General features: G+C 45.4%; 1 protein-coding gene across 2 annotated transcripts in view; it reads right to left on the reverse strand.

Moving 5' to 3' along the window:
- The window catches only part of WDR48 (WD repeat domain 48), a 469392-nt gene that overhangs the window by 64070 nt on the left and 383042 nt on the right, over positions 1–22280 (reverse strand). For both annotated transcript variants that reach the window (XM_078663202.1, XM_078663203.1), the window contains exon 16: positions 11248–11335. In XM_078663202.1, coding sequence (XP_078519328.1) covers positions 11248–11335 — 88 coding nt within the window. The remainder of the gene's footprint in view (positions 1–11247; positions 11336–22280) is intronic.

The following is a 22280-nucleotide window of genomic DNA, read 5'->3' on the forward strand; positions in this document are numbered from 1 at the left end:
TAGAATGCCTCCTACAGTGGCCTGAGGGTACCGTATGACGCAGTCTCCCTCATGTGAGGTTATAAATGAATTATTTTTATATTACAGCTTCTGTGCCAATTTCTTCTTTGTTGGTTAAAAGGACCAGGTGTATCAGTGAACCCCTTAGGAGGTTTATATTTCTTCAGACTGGTTCGGGTGAAGAACCCTTTCCACCTGCTGTGACCGAAGGTCCTACCAAAGGGGAAGCCTGATCGGAGGACCAACGGCTAAGCCCAACAGCTCAGGATACCAGTTTGGAGCCACAAGGATGATTTGGGTCTTTGTCACTCCTGATCGTCTTGAGAACTCTGGGCAGGAGTGGTACAGGCAGAAAGGCTTACTAGAGGCCTGAGCTCCACTCTAGATGAAAATCGACTCAGAGCAAGAGCCGCCTTGGAAACTCCAGCATGCAAATTTGCAAACATTGCGCATTCTTGGCAGTGGCAAACAGATTTGACTGAGGCTCTCCCCAACGCCGAAAGAGACCTTGCACGAGCTCTGGATGGAGATGCCATCTGTAATCCGCATGGCACCTTCAGCAGAGTTTGTCCGCCCTGGCATTCAGAGAATCTGCCAGGCGTTGAACCACCATATTCCAGCCATGTACAGAGACACCATGCCTCTTCACAAAAGGTTCACAACCACACCTGCCCCGATTGTTACATACCACATGGCGGTAGAGTTGTCAGTGAACACCTGCACTAGCCTTCCCTTGATGGAGTGTAGAAAGAATTTCAATGCGATCCTGATCACCCTGAGCATCAGTAGGTTGATGTAGAGTCTGGTTTCCATCAGAGACCAGAGACCTCCGACATCTGCCTCTCCCAGATGGCTACCCCATCCCTCTTTCACTACTGTCAGATCCAGTTGGGGAAAGGAGAGGGGTCTGCCGGTGACTCAATTACGGTTCATTAACTACCACTGCAGATCTTGCAAAGTTCCCTCCGAGATCTGGATCAGGTCTGATAGATTCCCCTGAAGCTGCGCTAACTGGAACTTCAGGTCCCGTTGCAAAGCCCGCAAATGCCAGTGGGCATGTGTTACAAGCAGGATTCACGACGTCATGAGGACCAGTGGTCTCAGAGTCAGTCTCTCAGAAACCCAGGACAGAGGCTGAAACATCGGTATCATAGCCTGAATATCCTGGACTCGCTGTTCTGGAGGATAAGCCAGAAACCGCACTGTGTCCTGGACAGTCCCGATGAAAGGGAGTGTCTGAGAGTGAGACCGGTGTGACTTCGGCACGTTGATAGTGAACCCCAGCGAGTGCAGGAGGTCCGCAGTAGTCTGGAGGTGGGAAACGACTGCCTGGGGAGAGCCCACCTTCAACAGCCAGTCTTCGAGATAGGTGGGAGACTCCTGATCGTGGCAGATGAGCTGCAACCACCACCATCATCTTGGTGAACACCCGAGGGATGATGGTAAGGTCAAAAGGGAGCACGGCAAACTAAAATTGCTCATGGTCAACTGTGAACTGCAGGTAACATCTGTGGGCTGGAAGGACTGGGATGTGAAAATATGCATCCTGCAAGTCCAGCGCTAACATCCAGTCTCCCTAGTCCAGGGCCAATAGGACTTGAGCGAGCATGAGCATTTTGTGTTTCTCCTCTTGAGGAAGTAGAGGACCCACAGTTCTAGAATAGGATGAAGGCCTTCGTCCTTTTTGGACACCTGAAAGTAGCGGGAATAACAACCACAACTTACTTCTGGCATTAGCACCCTCCCTATGGCTCCCTTGGCCAAGAGGCTGCCACTTTCTGGCAGACAAAGGAGATATGGTCTTTTGTCAGCCTGCCGTAAGTGGGTGGAATGTATTGAGGGGTAGTCATGAAGGGAAGGGAATAGGCCCTTTGGACAATCTGGAGAAGGTGTCTAACACCAGTCAATCCTGGGCTAGCATTACACCTTCTGAGTAGCTCACAGCCTTGAGTTAATTTTTAAATGAGCACTTCGTCACATTTTCCTTTAAAAGTTAAGGGAAGGCTGTGTTTATTTTACATTATCATCATCAGGCTGCAGACAACAAGGCCTGATAATGAGAAGCACTCAATCAGATTTAGGACTGGCTGGGCACAAAGGTGAAGAACTGAAACACTGAGCTATTTAAATCTCAAACAAAATTCCTTGCCAACTCAATATTGGAGCATGAGAACAAAATTATGTTTCTGAATGCTTTTGAATGGGAGAAAATTAAAATGAAACTTTACCTAAATACATAAGTTAACTTTTCATTTAAATGTTATCCTATTTCAAAGTGTTGTATTTAAAAACAGCAGGCCCCATGCTTCCGGTAGACACTGTGCCATATGTATAACTGAAAAATATAGTAATTTTTTAAGTGGGAGAAATTCAAAGTGCAGACAAAATGTTCCAATCTTTGAACATTTTTCTGAGCTCTTAATTTCTTCCATAAAAAAAAAATGGTAGTATGTTTGTGCTATGAATGTAAGGTGCCACATATGGCGAAAGGTATATCCTGTGCCACAAGTACATATGATACAGACTCTCAGTCACCCATACACATATATCCCATTCATAGACACACATTCATACATCCCCAAAGCCCATGACGCACGACAGCCCTATCATAGCCACCCTAGTCAAAGTATTTTTTTCAAACCATAGTTTCTGGCTCTATGGACATTAGCCTTAAAGTCAATGAAGCTGGGTGTGGGGGTGTCCTGCAACACTGAGTTGCTTAGCCTTCAGTAGCTCATGATGATTTTCACTGGTCAGAAGTAGCTCTCACTACAGAAAAGGTTGGAGACCCCTGAGGGAACCCAGAGGTATGATGTTATTGACCTCCAGTGGTGCAGGTGATGGCATATCCTGCCTCCAACTGGTTGCCCAGGATGGTCGGAGGGTGAACACAAGAGGTTTGGAGGCTGCCGCCACCAGGGAAGGGGTGGGCTGGCCCAACCTCTGGCTGCCCGACCAACAGGGTCTGCACACAATGGTGGCTGGCCGGGTAAGAATGCGTCCGGAAGCCTCTTCCTTGGCAGCGAAAGGCAGACTGGGGCTGGCAGGGGGGTCATGGAAACACCCAAGGACCTGGCTGTAGGCCTGCAGTCCTTGAAGCGCTCCAGGTACTGCTCATTTAAAATTTCCAGATCCAGTCTGATGCTTAGGGATATATCTAAGGTAAGGAATCCGCGTCTAGAAGTATTGGTCAGATAGAAATTTTTCAGAGCCTGTAACATTGCAAAACAAAAGCATACTACAGCCTTTACCTAGGGCCGAAAAACAGATATCATGGTCCGATTTCACTGACCCATTCTGTGCCGCTGGTGCGGCGGAGTGGCAGGGGAGGGGCTAATATGCTGCAAGGTATCTGGCAAGCAATTCTCTCAAAACCTGAAATGGAAAGCTCCAAACAATAAGACTTAAGTCTTGCCTGAGTTACACTGTAAGTGAATGGCAAGCATCCAGTTAACTACTGATACTAAACAGGTCTTTAAAGAATCTTGACATTGTAAAAGGCCCATTCTCAAATGAGAGTAGCATTTGGGAGTCACCTGCAAAATAGACTATCTGAAAACCAAAGGACTCTACCAAGGGGATCAGCAAAGTCTTACATACATTAAAGGGGTGGAGCCTCAGCGATAAGCTTTGAGGCCACCTCAGGTTGAGAGCCAGGAAGCAGAGGAGTATGGAGCCATCCACACAGGTTTATCTCTATTTGCTAAAAAGTACTTAATCCATGCAAGAGCCTGGCTCCTGACCCACAAAGTCCTTGAGATTGGATGGGAGGCAATAGCCAACGCTGCTGAAAGGTCTAATAAGATCAAGGCAGTGTTTCTCCTCTGAGCTAATGTCCACTTGATGTAATCAGACACCTCCAACAGTGCTGTGTCTGTGCTATTTCAGGGGCGGAAACCCAACTGGGAGGTATTGAGCAATCTGAATTGCTCCATATAGTCTGAGAGCTGATCAGCTTCTCCAGCATGTTGGAAGCACTGGGTATGAGAAATGCGTATTAAGTTGGACTGCTGGGCAGTCAGCCCTAGATTTATTTTTAGAAACTGATCTTAGCCTGATTCCAAATGAGTGGAACCACAGCAGTAGGCATAGAAGTAATGGAAAACTAGTTAGAAACAGTGTTGATGACCTTAACTGCTAAAGCAAAAATTGAAGGCAGACCAATGTTAGCTGGAGAACGGACTAACACTCCATAATAGCCTTTTCTGACCCTTGTTGAAACATTTCCAGGGATGCGGTGATGTCCAGGCCATATGTGTTCAGATGTAGAAAAGCTTTTGAGCTTTGGAAAAGTTCCAAAGTTTATTTGAGGCAGCATTGAGTTTTCTATCAAAATAGAAGGCTTGGGCCATCTTTAGGACAGTATGATATTTCTTTAGGTAATTCTTGTAAATGTCCTGAGGAGAAGGTAAATATTGCCTCCAAGCATACTCTTTCTAATTTCTTACAGTACCGGAAATGGCAACCTTAATAATTTTTAGAGGTCTAGGACCATCCTTCAGAACGAGGTGTTGGGTGGGATCAGTGCAGAATCTAAAGGTAAGAGTATACACCAGAAATATAGTTACAGAAGTTAACTTTTTTCTTCTGTAGGATACTTCTACCAGCATATTTCTCGCCTCGTGAATAAATACCACTGCAGGACCCCCTCCCCACTATTTGGTCTGATAGAGTGGTAAACCAGTGCATCCCGCAGCATGGAACAAGTGTATTTGCCACTTCGCTCTTATGGAATGAGCAGAGATTCCTTCTGCAGTTCCTTTTTAGCAAGGGTATTAAAGATCCTAATGCAAAGGACAATCCATGGTGACAGAGTTACCTTCTGGGCTACATTGCCCTTCTTGCTGCCCACATATCCAACAAAGAGCGAACTGTCTAATCTGAACTCCTTCGTCTGACGATGAAGTAGCAGACTCCCCTACGAGGGTCCAGCCTATGAAGCTTTGCGTACTTTTTCTTCGGATGTGACAAAAGGAAAAATGCGAGAAGCGTAATGACTGCCATGTATAGAATGGGGTCCCCACAACCTTAGGCAGGAAAGACTATTTCGTTCTCAGAACCAGTTTGTCTGTGTAGAAATGGGTAAATGGTGGATGCCAACAGAGACTGACTGGGAGAGGACATCTGCTCTCAGAGGTGACTGGAGCAGGGGGATAAAGGGAGAGTCGCAGGAGGCCAGCACACCACACCCTTCTTGGCAAGTCCATAACAGGCAGAATTACTTGAAATTGTGTCAAGACTGGACACAACACTTGAGGAACTTAGGGCATGGGGAAATGCACTGTAAAGTAGAAATACCATATCATCCAAAACACATGCCACAATGAACTGTGGGCATTTTGCACTCTCATGAGTAGTGAAAAGGTCACCCTTTAGGCATGCCCCCACAGAGCGAATGGTGTTGGACCACCTTTAGATGGAGGTGCCACTCGTGATTGACAAGATGATGCAGACTTAAGCTTTCTACTCTCACGTTCAGGGAGCATGCCAGCACATCCACCTTAAGATTTTAGTATCCCAAGGAACAGACATATTTTGGGTCTGTCTTTTGGTAATTTACATCCTGTTTACAAATTCTCCAAATGGGGGTGACATTTACAGCATCCGCTATAATCCAATACTCTGGGTTGCAGAATTTACCAGGTGCAGTAAATTCAACATCTCCTGAACATTCGTACTTCAAGGCTTCACCATGCAGTTTTTGCAATTACTAAAATAAGTTTTATGTTATTTTATAGTACTCCGGGAGACTACAAATTGTAATTCATTGTCCATCACTGGGCATATTTTTTGCGAAGATTGCCCAGCGTTAACAAAACTAAAATAATCTATGTAAAGTTTTGGTAATGGACCTCCACCAATCACACCTTCCGAACCTCTTTTTAAAAAAAACAGTATTTGAAAATCCGTGAATACGTAACTGTTGCGGTTATCTGCTAGGCCTGGCAGTAGGGCATGCCAGACTCAGGGTGGCTTATGATAAGCCTCTACGCAGTGGGGCCCCCAAAGTTTTTGGATGGGCTGTACAGGCTGGTGAAAAGGAAGTCTGAAGAACCCTCAAACCTTCGTGTATTGCCTGCAAAGATCAAGTGCTGAAACCTACAGGCCCAAAGATTAGGCACTCACTAAATCGTTTGAGGGCTGAATACGCTTTCTTACCGAATAGTTAACAGCCTTCAAATGGCTGGTTTGAACGTCACTTGAGAAGCGTGTGCAATACAGCCAAGCAATTTTTTTGGGGCCATGGAGGACCCCATGGCCCTCATCACCGAACACAATTTCCAGGCCTGCTCTAGGGGCCTGAGGGCATCCTCACCATCATCACCCCCTCAGCAAACTGTCATTCAGGTGTTTATGTCAGCCCCCTGCACATTGGTGGATTTGGCAGGAAGGCATGCATTGTTCATTAATCTCAGAACCAGCCTCACAGCTGAGAACACCATTTGGCCCATGGCTTTCAACTTCCAAGATTTTATGTTTGGTAGTGCTGTGGAAAAGGCTAACGAAAGACCAGGCTTGCATTGTCAAGCTCTCCTGGAGAAGGATTAATCAAGATAAAAGCTGGAACTCCTGGATATAACGCACAGTAGAGGTTAAGTCTGGTGACGGACAAGCAGATGTCGGCTTGTCCCATGTCACTTTAATTGGCTACATTAGAGCATTATTAAATGAAGCAAGTGGTTTAAAGGCTGCTGAAGCTGGTAAGAGTATCTCAGTCAAGATACTTGACTTGGCCTCAACTGTGGGAAGTGGCAACCCTAGCCCCTTTGCTGCCTTCCTTAAACCTGCAGCAAATATCCATCTCTGGCACGATATCAAGCCCATTGCCATTCGGTATTGTCAAATAGTTCTTTTGTATGAGACTGCAAGAGGAAGCAAGTTTGCTCCCTCACTGGTCTTATCCTCATGCAGGATCACGTGGGGAATTTGATTTGGATCGGAGCCGGACCCTCTATTTCCTCCAGGTATTCTTTCCCTGGCGCAAGGCAAGGTTGGGTGCATATCCTGTGCCTGGCATCTTCTGCTAGCTCTTGCACATCTGTTCTGGAACACATTAGAAGAGTATTAGTCTGTGGGGAAGGGTTTTGACGGTGGGCATAAGCTGGTGATGACATATGAATAAGGGCCAACAGCAGAGCAGGGGCTACCAGCAGGGTACTGGGTGCCCTGACAGGTCTGGCCAGCACCAGAGGCCACCTTATAGCATGGTTTTGAGGCCAGTTAACACAGTGGGAATCCTCACCATGTATCCCAATCGGGTGCCCAAATTGTTCCATAGAGCCCGGGTGCACACTATATGGAACCATAGCATTCCTAAACTGCACTATATTCTGCACCAGAAGTTCCTAGTAATCTGAGAAGGGTGCAGGCATTGAAGCAGAGACCGGGGCCAGAAGTGTGTCAGGTGTCAGCATGGGCTCTTCAACCAGAATAACATTACCCAGCTCTGAATAGTTGAAGACCTTTAATGACGTGCAAAAGTCAAGGAAACCTACCTCACCAGCAGAAGCAATATTTGGAGAGGAGACGTTGTGTCTACTCTTCTTTTTGTGTTTCCTTCTCTTCGTCTTCGAAGATTTGGAGGAAGGTGAAGAGCACGACTTGGACTCAGACGAGGACAGTCATAGGCACAGAGCATGAGGCTAACTACATACACCAAAGAAAGTTTTGCCTCTTACTCACTGTGTTAGTGTACATGAGGCAGCACTTGTCAAACGATTTGGAGTTGTGCTTCAGCCCAAGGAACAATAGACAGACCTTGTGGGGGTCTGAAATGGACATAAGTCCATGACAGGAGTGGAAGGGCTTAACGCCTCATACTTTATTTGGGGGTAGAATAAATCTAAACACTACAAAAATTATTTTTTGGGGCGATTCACAGACAGCAGTATGGATCTGTGTCAAGGACTGCAGATCAAAAGGAAATTACATCAGGATGCCGGAATGGTGCTTAAAGGCTCCAGTGATGTCATCTCTGAGCTGCAACTGACACAGAGATGGAGCCAGCAGCACCTGGCACGGGAAAGCTATTGCGAAGCTTCCGGATCCCTCTTGTGTCTGTGTATTCAAGAGGTGAGGAATCTTTAGGAAGAAATATCCTTCACAATGGGAAGTTCTTAGGAAATGACGTACCCTAGCAATACAGTTTTGTGCAGAATGTATGAGTTTAGTGAACAGAGCGGGACAGGATGATACAGAAGGGGGCTTGGATGGAGAGTATACATTAGCATGAAGTTACAGCCATGATACACAGTAGTTTTCACATACACGTTAAATACTGCATGTAAGAGGCAAATGAACTAATACATGAATGAGTGGTACCATCAACACAAATCTACCACTACGGGTACCACTTTTCTTGAGAAACTTGTAGAATGGAGGAACATGATCAGGAAAAGAATAATCAATTGGTATAAGCAAGCAAGATATTAAAAGTTTAAAACATCTCTTCGCCACTTAATTTAATCAGCTGTTAACAGTTGCATATCTGTGACTAAGTCTAGGACCGTGCATAATCTGAATAAATCTAGGTGAAAGATGAATAAATATAAGAGTAAGATGGGACATGATGACCTTTTGAATACTTCTTGGCACTGGTGCATACTTCCTAAAAACTGCCCTGGCAGTGAAATCCAAGTGCTATGTGATATTTAAGGATGACAGAAGCAATTGGTAGTGGTGTTCCCTAAAAGGGTGTAACCGCACATTCAAATAAATATCAAAAAACTTGTTAGTTAGGGCACAAGATTGTCACAATTACTGACAGTACAGACGGAGTGCTAGGAAGACCATCGTCACTCACTACCTAGGGTGACTAAAGCAAATCTGAAAGACCTGCCGAAACAGAAATTCAAAAAGGGTCAGTTCAGCACTATCCTGATAGCAATGTTAGAAATGACATGTTGGTCACAAAAATTTCTTCAACAGTACAATCATAATATATGCGTAATTCATCAAAAAATGTATCCTTCTTGGGATAAGATGATCAAGCCGAAGTCTTTTTGCATATGATTTTCTTTTTATTCTCAAACGTCAAAGAAACAACCAGCCAACACGTGTTTCGTCGGTACAGAGTCCGTACCAAGACTTTCTCAAGCCTAAACGATGTTGGAATCAAACATGCCGTATCGAAATGTGGTATGATAATCTCAAAAATTGGATCATTCACTACGGGATGCGGGCAAAGTAATAGGCGCGAAAATGTAAATATCAGCCCAGACCCGAGCTAAAATAAAATCCTGGAACACAGTTCTCAGATGCCGTTGGAGGAAAGACCCTCTTGGCAATGGCGGACTATAGTAATCCCGAGGTGTCTCCACTACTTGTGGAAATAAGGGTGTAGTGAAGACAAGAACATCGGCATCAGTAGTCCTGTGTACTAGTTATTCTGCCCGTCCAACGACGTGAAGGACGGACTGTTCGCTACTAATAGTTATGGCAGTAGTCTCAATGTGTAAGAAACCATATCCGTGATCCAGAGTGATAGCGTCCTGTCCGCATGATAACGCGTTATCAGGGGGACAGGACGCTATCATAACTATTAGTAGCGAACAGTCCGTCCTTCACGTCGTCTGAGAACTGTGTTCCAGGATTTTATTTTAGCCCGGGTCTGGCATGATATTTACATTTTCGCGCCTATTACTTTGCCCGCATCCCGTAGTGAATGATCCAATTTTTGAGATGATCATACCACATTTCGATACGGCATGTTTGATTCCAACATCGTTTAGCCTTGAGAAAGCCTTGGTATGGACTCTGTACCGACAAAACACGTGTTGGCTCGTTGTTTCTTTGACGTTTGAGAATAAAAAGAAAATGAAATGCAAAAAGACTTCGGCTTGATCATCTTGTCCCAAGAAGGATACATTTTTTGATGAATTACGCATATATTATGATTGTACTGTTGAAGACATTTTTGTGACCAACATGTAATTTCTAACATTGCTATCAGGATAGTGCTGAACTGATCCTTTTTGAATTTCTGATATTTAAGGATATAAACTATTCAAAAGTATACCCATCACAAATCAGTAAAGAGCCTGCTTTGGAAGTAGGTAGGTTAAATTAAACTGAATCTGCAGTCTTAATTACGGATTACTTTGTATTTATCATTCTGCTTTTTTTGGCCTCTTGACACGTTTCGGGAATAAATATGGCTTTGTTCATTAAGACACCATGGTTTTCAAGGTAAAATCGCCTTGGCATTGGGAAATCTTGCCACGAATGCTATTTCTTTTCCATTAGTGTACACAGAACAATGTGTAGATTAAAACATATGTGAGCATTTTTGTAAGCAAGACAAAGTGGTAGCATGCCAAGACAAACATATTTTGTACTAAGATGGTAAGCCATTCCCAAGAGGGGAAACATGAAACCTAGATTTTATGTTGGATAACATTTCAAGGAGGGAATTTTGAGTTTATTGTGTAAAAAGCTTGCGGGAGCTGATCAACCTGTAGTTTCTGAATTCTGCCCAGAAAACATTCAGTTTTGCAATAGAATAAGGAAAAATCAACAAACAAAAAGAAATCAGGAAGCTTACCCTAGGCATTCACAGACATTTGCTGGGGACCAAAAGTCATGTTTTGTGCTTTCCTGAGGCCAAAGACTGCTGAAATGCTGTTGTTCTTCCTCACTAACCCCTCACCTGTGACAAAATACCTTCTGAGCGTCAGGCTTGTTCATTCTCTGCTATATGGGGCTACTGATAAGCAATTTCTCATTGCTGGTTTTGGATCTAATTGAGCTTCAGCTGTACAACATGTTAAGGAAACATATTGTTTCACACAGGAATTGCAGTAATTATTTATTTCATATTTACCTTCTGCCTAGAGAAGAAAAGGTGCACAACATAATCCTGTAACTATAAGTAAGGCTCCTTCAATACAAACTAGAAGCACATTTTCTCCAGGAGATCAGCTTTAAAGCGTATAGTTTAACTGAAGCGCAAAAAGATATTGCAACTCAAGAGTAAGTATACTAACTTCTTTACATACATCGTTTATATTGCAACTGAGCCTCTGCTTGATGCTGTAAATATTCTGGATTACTATTACCCAATTTACTGCAACTTTGTGTAAAAACACCTGAAATGATGAAAGGTTGGTTTGACCATGACTGATTTGAATTGCTACCGCATCTGGAGAAATAATATAAAGTAGATAGCCAGCACGATCCTGCAAGGAAATTTCAAGAGGCAGCACGTTTTATTAACTCGCAATCCGTCCAGAAAGTTAAAATACGTACATCCACAGTGATATCTATCACCCATTGTGGCACTGTTTCGTTGAGAAGCATAGATTCAGTTTCACCCCCAGAATCCCGGCATAACAGTCTAGAAAAAGAGAAGATAACTTGTTAGCAACCACAAAAAGTAATCAACTATTACCACACCCTAATTTATAATTTTGTTTCATTAATCGCTACTACAACAGTGTTTGTCAAGTATGACGGGGATCATTAGTCACCAATAAAACAAATGTATTTACTGTGAATAAAAACACTAACATTTAAAGAAAGACTACGGTACAGCACAGCGATGGGCTATTTTGTATTGTCTGCTACGCAGAGAGGTATTATGACTTGGCTCAAGCTACTCATCATGCAGCTTCTGATATTGTGAATCATGGTGTGCCCAAAAAATAGCAGTGGTAGACTGGACATCCTTGGCATGGTTTTTCCCAAGAGTTTTTGCCTTCAGCCTCCTATTATTTACTGCACTCTTTTTGCTGGCATTAGGACTCTGTGCACTTTACCCATGCTAACAAGTGGTAAAGTTCATGAGATCGCTCCCTCAAACAAGGTAAAGGTAGCATACACAATTGGCATATTTAAATTACTTATAAGTCACTAGAAAATAGTACTACATGTACCCAGGGCCTGTAAATTAAATGCTACTAGTGGGCAACAACACTCATTGTGCAGTCCACTAGGGTAGCACAGTAATGCTGCCTGCAGTGCAGTTTCAAACAGCAATTTCGACCTGACAAAATAAACCTTTTGCAAGGTCTAAACCTTCTTTTTTAATACATGTAAGTCACCCCAAGCTAAGCCCTAAGGGAACATAAGGCAGGGTGCCTGGTATGAAAAAAAATGGAACATGTGGAGGACTTGGCCTCGATGGGGACTCATCAACATGTTCCCATTCTGCATTCCATGCACCGCACCCAGTAGAACACGGAAAGCGGCTGTTATCAGGCCAAATTGCAACGATGAAAGGATGAATCTTCGAATTGGAACCTCCTGGGAGTGACTGATTCCATAAACTTAAACAGACCAGAGTTTAAGGATATCACCTGGATTCCGCTAGGATCAGTGAGCCAGGGTGACAGAGACCCAAGATTGCCACCATGAGAGGTATTTAGGGCGTGGCTCAGTCCCCCTTAGGCTACAGAGAATATCTCCGTCAGGGACTGTTTCCTCAAGCCCCCTGCAAAGAGCCACAGGTGTTGAGGATGCTCTGCTGAGAGGACAGAGACGTGCCCGTGAAGGAGCGGCCTCCGCCTTACATTGGAATCAATGCGGGACTTCACAGTGACTGGGGTGAGGAACTTTTGAACGGAGTCTGACCAAGCTTGATAGTCAGAAATAGGTCTCCATGACTCCTCAACCTGGATAGTGCTTCTAATTGTAGCATTTCTCCAGGAAACACATCATTTATTATAGGACGTTAAATAAATGTACTCCCCACTGTTTCCCCTGAAGTACCACTCTCGTGGTTAACAGAGCTAAAGATGCTGAAATAAGATTTAAAAAGGAGGTATACTTCCAAACAGGAGTGACATATATGGACTCTGAGGGATGATGCCTACTAATATTGAAGGGGATCTTGGAGGGATCCCTGGTCACCCTTTTGTGTGTATATGCTCCATCTAACAATAAAACAGATTTTTTTCTAGGTTTACTCGAGGGACATTGGTCTTAAAAACCCCAATTAACCCAAATCTTAATACATCTTACAACAAGAAAGATAGTCTCAACTACCTAGACATCTAGAGGAGGACATTGGAGACTTGGGTCTCATTGAGATCTAGAGTGAATTACATGGGATGAAAAGACAATACACTTTTTACTCTAATGTTCATAAGACTTCCACAAATAGATAAACAAGTTACTTACCTTCGGTAATGTATTATCTGGTAGAGACTATCTAGCTGCAGATTCCTTACCTTTGAATTTCCCAGGTGTCAGGCTGGATCTGGAAACTTTTGCTGATCAATACCCCTTGCGAGCGACGTCGGGTGGCACCATTCAGCTGTGTGAGGTTGTCGGCGTTAGTAGCGCCTGTCAGTACTTTTTCCACGCCACATTCGCAGAGTCACAAAGTAACGGACGTAGTCGTGTACAAAATTAGGGACCTGGAAGGGGGGGGGGGCGGGGGGAGGGGGATTTGGGTCGAACAACCCTAGTCCTATAATATCAGTCCACAAAGCGGGAAAGCATGGGTGGGGCTGTACGTAATCTGCAGGTAGATAGAGTCTCTACCAGATAATGCGTTACCGAAGGTAGGTAACTTGTTCATATGATAGAGGCTTCTAGCTGCAGATTCCTTACCTTTGAATTAGATACCCGAGCCATACTATCCCGGCGGTGGGTTGCTGAATGACATCCTAAACTAAGAAGTCTTGCAGGACTGAACGGGCAAAATGTCCGTCCCTGCGTATCTGACCATCAAGGCAGTAATGTTTTGCGAACGTGTGCAAAGAAGCCCACGTCGCTGCCTGACAGATGTCTTGGACTGGGTCCCCCCCAGCCCCGCCCATGAGCCAAGGCCGTAGTCTCAGCCTTTCCCCTGGTGGAATGGGCCCTTAATCCCTATGGGGGCTGCTTCTTTGCCAAGGCATAACAGATTTTGACGCAGCAAATGACCCAGCTCTCGTCCTTTTCTGCACAGCCCTTCCCTTCTTTGTTCCCACGTACCCCACACAGAATTGGACATCCACCCGGAACTCTCTTGTGTGGTCAAGGTAGAATGACAAGGCTCTTTTTGGGTCCAGTAAGTGGAGATGCTCCTCTTCCTTAGAGGAATGCGGGGGAGCAAAGAAGTTGGGCTGACTGAGATGGAACGTCGTCACAACCTTTGGCAAAAATGATGCTCTGGTGCGAAGCACCACCTCGACTGGAAAGAACATAAGATAAGGACGCGAGCAAGATAGCGCCTGCAACTCACTCACCCTCCAGGCAGATTTAATCGCACTAAGAAGGCTGTTTTGATGGTCAACAGCCGGAGGGGACTATTGTGCAGAGGCTCAAAGGGTGCATACATCAGATAGGTAAGGACCAAATTAAGGTCCCACTGTAGCATAACAAAGGGCGTGAGTGGAAATAAGTGAGCCATCCCTTTTAGAAATTAATTTACAATTGGAGACTTAAAGAGAGAGATGGCTGCTCTGGCAGTCGCAAAAAAGCAGACAGAGCAGAAAGATAACCCTTGAGAGTTCCCAAAGCAGAGCCCTGCTGGGCAAGGTTTAGAATGAATAAAAGGACAGTAGAAAGAGGATCAATGGACTTTTCGGTACAGTATACTACAAGTTTCTGCCAACGGCAGGCGTATACAGTCTTAGTGGAGGGCCACCTGGCCGCCAGAATAACATTACAGACTTCGCGAGGAAGGTCAAAAGCTATCAACTGTCGCCACTCATTCTCCAAGCATGGAGGGACAGAGTTGACCGGTTCCGGTGGAGAACCCTCCCCTGCAGCTGCAACAGAAGATCCTCCCGAAAGGGTAGCCTGATCTGAGGATCGATAATCATTCTCAGAAGTTCTGAATACCAGACTCTCCTAGACCAGTCCAGAGCCACAAGAGTAACTTTGGCCCGGTCGCTCCTGATATTCAGAACTCTGGGCAGGAATGGTATGGGCGGAAAGGCATACAACAGGCCTGTGCTCCACTTGCGGTGAAAGGCGTCGCCTAGCGATAAACCGCTTTGGATACTTCAGCGCGCTGTACCGCTGACACTGCGCGTTCTCTTCGGAGGCGAACAGAGGTTCTCCCCACTGCTGAAAGACTTGAATGTGAAAATACGCGTCCTGTAGGTCCAACGTTACCATCCAGTCTTCCTGGTCTAAGGCAGACCAGACCTGAGCCAGAGTGAGCATTTTGAATTTCTCTTTTTTGAGGAAGAGATTGACGGTCTGAAGATCAAAAAATGGGCCATAGCCCCTTGTTCTTCAGAATCAGAAAGTAGCTGGAATAACATCCACTACCTACATCTGAAATCAGGACCCTTTCTATGGTTCCCCTGGCCAAGAGAGCCGTAACTTTCTCGGAGCAAGTTTAAATGATCCTCCTTCAGCCGTTCCTGATTTGGCAGAATAGGAGGAGGAAAAGACAGAAAAGGCAGAGAATAGCCCCACTTATCTGACGTTATGGATCTCAAGTGGGGGAGATGATGACGAATTCTCCCACCAACTGGAGTGGTGTGGTCCTGCAGAATCAGCCAAGGAGTGCTTGGAGTCTGTGGCTGCTGGGGGCAGTGTGGTAGACTACTTCTGGCCTCCATTCCAAGCTTTGAATGCACCGTGTCCATGTCCTTGCACGGCTTGGGCAGACTGTGCGGGATGGTGGCTGGGATAGGGCTAACGCGGTTGGAACCTCCTTCTGTTAACAAGAAAGGGTGAAAGGAAGATTGGACACTGGGTGAAGGAGAGACCCAAGGACCTGGCCGTAGCTAGAGAGTCCTTGAATCTGACCAGGGCCGAGTCTGTCTTTTCCCCAAAGAGGCGTGTTTCATTGAAGGGTATGTCCGTCAAATTGGCTTGGACATCGCCTGGAAGCCAGTTATACAACGCCAGGCGTGGAGCGCCTCAAGGCCACCATTGTAGAAATCGATCTACCCAGTGAATCTGTCATATCTAGGCCACACCATATGGTGAATTTTGCTGCATCTCTCCCATCCTTGACACCTTGGGAAACCACAGCCCGGGCCCCCTCTGGAACTTGAGGCAGCACTTGAGCAACCGTCTTCCAAAGGAAATGGGTGAAACCTCCAAATAGGCATGTTGTTTTCACCGACCGTAATGCCAGACTGGAGGAAGAAAACTTCTTTCCAAATAAGTCCAGCCTCTTGGATTCCCTATCTTGAGGGGTGGAAGGGAATGCGCCTTGGGAAGTAGAGGCCTGCACCCCCAAACTCTCTGGGGTGGGATTGGCTGAGGAACTTTGGGTCGCCCGGTGCTGGGTGATGGCGGGGTGCAATCATCCTATTCACAGGAGCTCCGGTGCTAGGTTTGGACCATGCTCCTAGAAAGAGGTCCGTAAGTGCCTCATTAAAGGGCAACAAGGGTTCAGAAGTGGAAACCCCAGGTTGAAGCACCTCAGTCAGGAGATTAGTACTGAGTTGCACCGAGGGCAGCTCCAGTCCAAGGACCTCGGCAGCCCTCTTAACAATCATTTTGAAGAACTGAGGAGTTAGGCCCTTGCGGATGTGGATTCAGGCAGGGCCATATAACTGTCAATAAACAAAGTTGCCTGTACCACTCATTATTCTTTAAGCTCTCACTATTCTTGCTTATTGGCCAAACACAAATCCTTTTTGTTTGCACCGGTATTTATTTATACCTTTTAATTTAAATTGTTTGTTTCCATTAACGCAACGGGATGGCGCTTGTGTCACTGACAGGCATCAGTGACGTCCCAGGCACAGACTTCAGGTCACACACCGGGGAAAGTTGCGGTGGCACGACCGGCACCGAACCGGATCCGATCACTGAGGCCTCACCAGAGTCATGGCAGCGGTGTCAAACCTGATGGGGCCCCATCCGACACCGAAGGCTCACCAGCGGGGTCGATCGGCTCAAATACGCGGCACATGGCCTCGTAAAACTCTTATCTGAGCAGGAGTCGCTCTGGCTCCCGGAAAGGCGCGAAGTAGACTTTGGCTCCGGCTCTGCGGAACCGTGCCTAGACGGACACCAGTTTAGGAGAAGACTAAGTCAGCTTGGACTTTTTCTTCTTATGCCTCTTCCCCAAGTGTCCTGTGGACTTTGAATGGGAGGAAGAGGACTAAGGGCTCAGGGAGCAGTACCGAGATCTCTTCTTCAATCGGGACAGTGACCTCCTCGGAGTCTCTCTGGACGGTTTCGACTTCCAGGCCACGAGTAACTTCAATGCCCTCTCCGTCAAGGTCTTCGGAGCCATCACCCAACAGTCCAACATGACTTTGTATCGTGGTCATGCTTGAGATACCAAAGACATACGCAGTGCGGATCGGTGAGCGACATCATGCGGGAACAAGTCCTACACGGCTTGAAACTGGTCTTCCTCGAAGACATCCCTCGCTCATGAAGTCGGGAAAATCCAAAATGTCAACAAAAGTCGAGAAAAAGCCTGCCCAACAGCAGCAGAGGGGTAGCTCTTCTTGGATCGGTGCTTAACTGGTGCGGAAAGAAAAGAACTGAGGTCTGCATGGCTGGGTAGCGCCTACACAGGCATGGATACCTCATAATAAAGCTAACAACGTCAACAGCGTCACACAGAGCAGAATGAAGCCACCCAATGTTGCGTGCAAGGGGTATTTGCTCAGCAAAAGTTTCCGGCTCCAGCCGGACGCCTGGGAAATTCAAAGGTAAGGGATCTGCAGCTAGAAGTCTCTATCAGATGAGTTTTTACTCCGAAACACTTGATCCCACAATTCTCAGAGAGCAGTAGAGAAACCCAGATTTTGTCTGATCATGCCCCAGTCTTGGCTTTGTTCGATATGTGGGGGTCATCGCATGACCCCCACAATCAAACACGGTTGACTGAATCAGCTAGCTTTTAGTGATCTGCTAATTTCAGACTCCCATCAAGGAGCACTCAATTATTACTGGGAAAATGAGGAGCATGACACATCGTTTTTGGCCCGCTTGGTACGTGCCAAGATTATCAAAGGTGGGGAGTTTTTAGTCCATATGATGGGATTTTTTGAGTGGACTAAAGTCTGCAAACAGGCCAGAGGGTGGGGGTTGGGGGTAGAGAGGGTGGTCAGATACTTTCTTACGCCTTTTCAATTCTTCTCTCGGCTATAGGGAAATTTCAGAAATGATAATGGACTCTGAGACTGTTCTAATTCACAAAACAATATGCCTATAGCTTTACTAAATACTGATTAAAAAATCTTTACAAAAATTCTCTGGAAACTACTAGAAAACGTTTGACTGTATCTAATACAGCTAACCTAAACTGGCTTAATTCTAGGAAAACAGGCCAGGGATAACAAATAAGTGGCTCTCTACCTTTGTCAGGCTCCTGAAAAACAAAAAATCCAATTCTTGCTGCTCATTAGATGCTGAAAAGACTTTTGATATACTGGATTGCCAATAACTTATAAGGTCCCGGACCAGACTCCCTTGGTCCCGAAAATAAAAAGAAATGGATCAGAGCAATGTATGTTGATCCCACAACTAGGTTGTGCATTCACAGTGCACTGGACTAATCAATACCACTACGAAGGGGTAGCAGACAGGGTTGCCTTCTTTCCCCCAGCGTTTTAGAGCTGGCCCTGGTCTACAAAATAAAGTCTAACCCAATGATCCAGTTATCGAGGTTGATGGTATGACTTCTAAACAAGCCCTCTTCCCATAGTATACATTATGTTTCCTGACTGATCCGTGCGAGTCACTCCCCGCGCTCATTCAAGAAATAAAAGCCAAGAGTCTTTGGCTTTAAAATTGATTATGAGAAATCAACTACATTGGGAATCCCCACCATTCCACCTACCTGGACGGTCTCTTTAACGGAGCACAATCTTTGAACTAAAATGTTCTGCCAGGCCTATTTAGCTCCCCTCTCTGAGCTCGTTTGTACAATGTGAACATACCACCACTACTAAATACATTACACAAGGACTTATACCGTTGGGGCAGACTTGAGATTTTCTGGTTTGGACGAATGACTTGTATAACCAGCTTTAGGATAGCCAATGGGTCTCCCTTTTGGGACCTTATAAGTATTTAGTTATGAGCACAATATCCTTGGTGCAACAACATCAACTGTTGCATGGCTAAACACTTATAAGGTCCCAAAGGCGAGACCTATTGGCTATGCCAATGCTTGTCTCTTGCAGGAATCGGGAGACGGGACTCTAGCCTTGTAATCGGTAGTCTCCCACCTGAATCGGGAGGGGCGGCATGTATGTAATGAGTGGGGGCTATGTGAGTTCATGCAAATGATTGGTGGGAATAACCGATAAAACAAGAGAAAATTAGATCTAATTAGATAGAAGGGGTGTGAATTCAAAGAAAAGTGTTGCAAAGAGAGTGCAACACGAATGAATGTGCAGATACAACTTTTATTCACGTCATCAAGCAACAGCGATCAGCACCAAATGCGGTTACAACTGTTCAGACCTGCCAACGCACAAATTAATGCCACCGTGTGAGGAGGGGCAGGGCCTCATGGAGAGAGCTACCTAAGAAGCACTCTGGTCCTCACCAAGTTCCCTACACCCCTCCCAAAAAATAAAAACAAAGGGTAATTGAGGCTGTCGCCCATGTAATGAGGTGTTTCCTCTTAATGGACATCGGCTGGTTACTGCCTCCAAAAAAGATCCACTGTTTCCAGCGGTTTCCAGCTCATTCTCTCAGCCACAGTGTGAATTTAGCTTCTCACCGTGTGAAGGGAGACGAAATTGTGTGACACATGGTGGCACAGTGCGAGTTGGCAGCTCCTACAGGTTGTCTTGGAATGATACATGAACATTCCAACACAAAATAAAATGACAGTGGGAGGAGGGGAAAAGGAGACATTAGAAACAATTATTGACTTCTGGACGTTTAGGGAGAGACCTAGAGAGTGAAAAACTTGCAGGCATTTTGCTGTTGCGTGAGAAGTCTGACGAAAGGATGGAGCCTTTATCAGCCAGTCGTCCAGATATGGGAATAATTGGATGCTTTGCAGCCTGAGATGAGCTGCTACCGGAGCTAGAAATTTTCTGAAGACTCTCGGAGCTGAGCGTAGGCCAAATGGGAGAACCTTGAATTGGAAATGTGCACCTGCCACCGTAAATCTTAGGAACTTTCGATGTTTGGGATGAATCGGGATGTGGAATTATGCATCCTGAAGATCTAATGTTGTCATGAAGTCTGCATGATCTAGAAGGTGGAGGATTTCCTGGAGTGTTACCATGCTAAAAGATTTTTTCTGAAGATATTTGTTTAGCATTCTCAAATCCAAGATTGGCCTCCAATCCCCAGATTTTTTCTTTATCAGAAAAAAGCAAGAATAGAATCCCATTCCCGTTTGAGAGCATGGTACCCTTTCTATCGCTCCCTTTGACAACATAGCTTACACCTCCTTTCTGAGTAGAGCAAGATGCGGTGGGTTTTTCTTCAGAGGTGGATGAGAAGGGGGAAATTTGGTAAATTCCAGTGCGTGACCAAATCTTATTATATCTAATACCCACTTGTCTGTGGTGATTTTTCTCCAATTTTCAAGATATTGGGAAAGCCTCGAGATTTAGCATACTTGTGGCATATCTGGTGCAGGTGCAATGAGAATGTCACTGTCTTCTGGCAGAATCTCTGCCCCGAGGTGGACGTTTCCTGCCTTGTTGCCTATAAGCGGCCGCCAGGGGATTTCTATAGGATTGTTGTTGCTGGTATCCATAATGACCTTGGCCACCCTGTTGTTGGTACTTCTGGTAACCTCCACGAAAGGTATATGAGACTCTGCCCCTTGCTCCTCGAAAAGGAGTTTTTCTATACTGCAAGGTACCCAACGACCTAGCAGTATCAGTGTCCTTTTTTATTTCTTGCAATGCCTCATCGATGTGTTTACCAAATAATAAATCGCCGTCAAAGGGCATGTCCAAAATCTTTGTTTGAACTTCAGGGCGAAAGTTAGTGGATTTCAGCCATCCTTTGCGTCTAAGGATAGCTGCTCCTGCAAGCTGACGAAATCCCAGAGAAGCTATATCCATAGAGATATCAATGATTCCAGAAGCAGCTCTTTCGCCCTCCATGAGAATCTTTCTTGCTTCTATCTTTTTATCAACCGGCAGATACTCTATATACGGTGAAATGTCCGACCATAATTGTCGATCATATCTACCTAAAATTGCCAAACAATTAGTAGCTCTAACTGTTGCACGTGCCATGGTTGTAAAGCGTTTGCCGATGTTGTCAAGGCCCCTACCATCCTTATCAGGAGAAGCTGTTATCGGAGCAGAGGGATTCCGAGATTTCCTCTGCGCCGCCTGAGATATGACGGAGTCTGGTCTTGGGTGACCTGAGAGGCAGGCAGGGGCGTCGTCTAGCGCCTTGTATTTTTTGTCAATCCAAGGGAGGATCGCCGGAACTGAAAACGGAGTCTTCATTATTTTCACCCCTTCCTCCCAGATATGGTCAATTATTGGAATTGAGCGAGTTGATTTTCTGTTCTGGTCTTTAAAATCATACAGAAAACATTCAGCCTTTTGTACTGGCATTGAGAGATAGAACTTAGAGGCTGCCCTTTCCATAATAGCATGAAAACCTCCGCTGTCCTTAGGAGGTGAGTCAACAGCTTGTGGAATTGGCGAGGCTGGCGTTGGTATTTGATATTCGTCCCATTCATACACAGTAGTGGACGAGTTTGGTATTTCTCCTTCATGGGCCACCGTGTCTCAGTCAACATCATGATGGAATTGTGGAGGTAAAACCTCCTGGGGCTCTGAGACCGGGGTAGTGGGGGTCGCAGGTTGAACTTCTGTAGGTGCAGGTTCTCCTGCCGAACTGCGACTGGAGGAAAACGAGTATTATAATCCTTTAACATTGCTGTTAAGTCTTGTAACAAAGCTGCAGGCATCTGAACCATAGGTTCTTGGTGGAATGATTCTTGAGGCCCTCTAAAGACTCACAGGGTTCCGAAAATTCCTCTTCGTCCTCATCCTCCTGGTATTTTATCCGGAGTTGAGAAGGGTCATTTGTGATATTTGTGATATTTGTGGGTATTTATAAAGCGCGAGCATTCGCTCCCAGGGGAGCATCATGGCGCTGGGCGAGTTACGGAGGAATAACTGGAATAAGTGGTGAATAAAAGATGGAACTAGATGGCAGCCAGGACAGAGGAGTCGGAGAGTTTGTAGACCCATGTCTTAAGAAGTTTCCTGAAGTTGTTCTCATTATTGATGACTCTGAGGTCAATGGGTAAGGTGTTCCAGGCTTTAGCTGCCAGAACATTAAAGGATTTTCCTCCTCTGGTCTTATATTTAAATCTGGGGATTTGGACAAGGTTAGTCCCAGAAGATCTCAGGCAGCGCGAAGGATTGTAGCGCTTGAAGCGGTTTACAAAATAGCGGGGTCCTGTATTTTGCATGGTC

Source organism: Lissotriton helveticus, chromosome 10 (assembly GCF_964261635.1).
Source record: "Lissotriton helveticus chromosome 10, aLisHel1.1, whole genome shotgun sequence".
In the NCBI taxonomy this organism is placed as follows: Eukaryota; Metazoa; Chordata; class Amphibia; order Caudata; family Salamandridae; genus Lissotriton; species Lissotriton helveticus.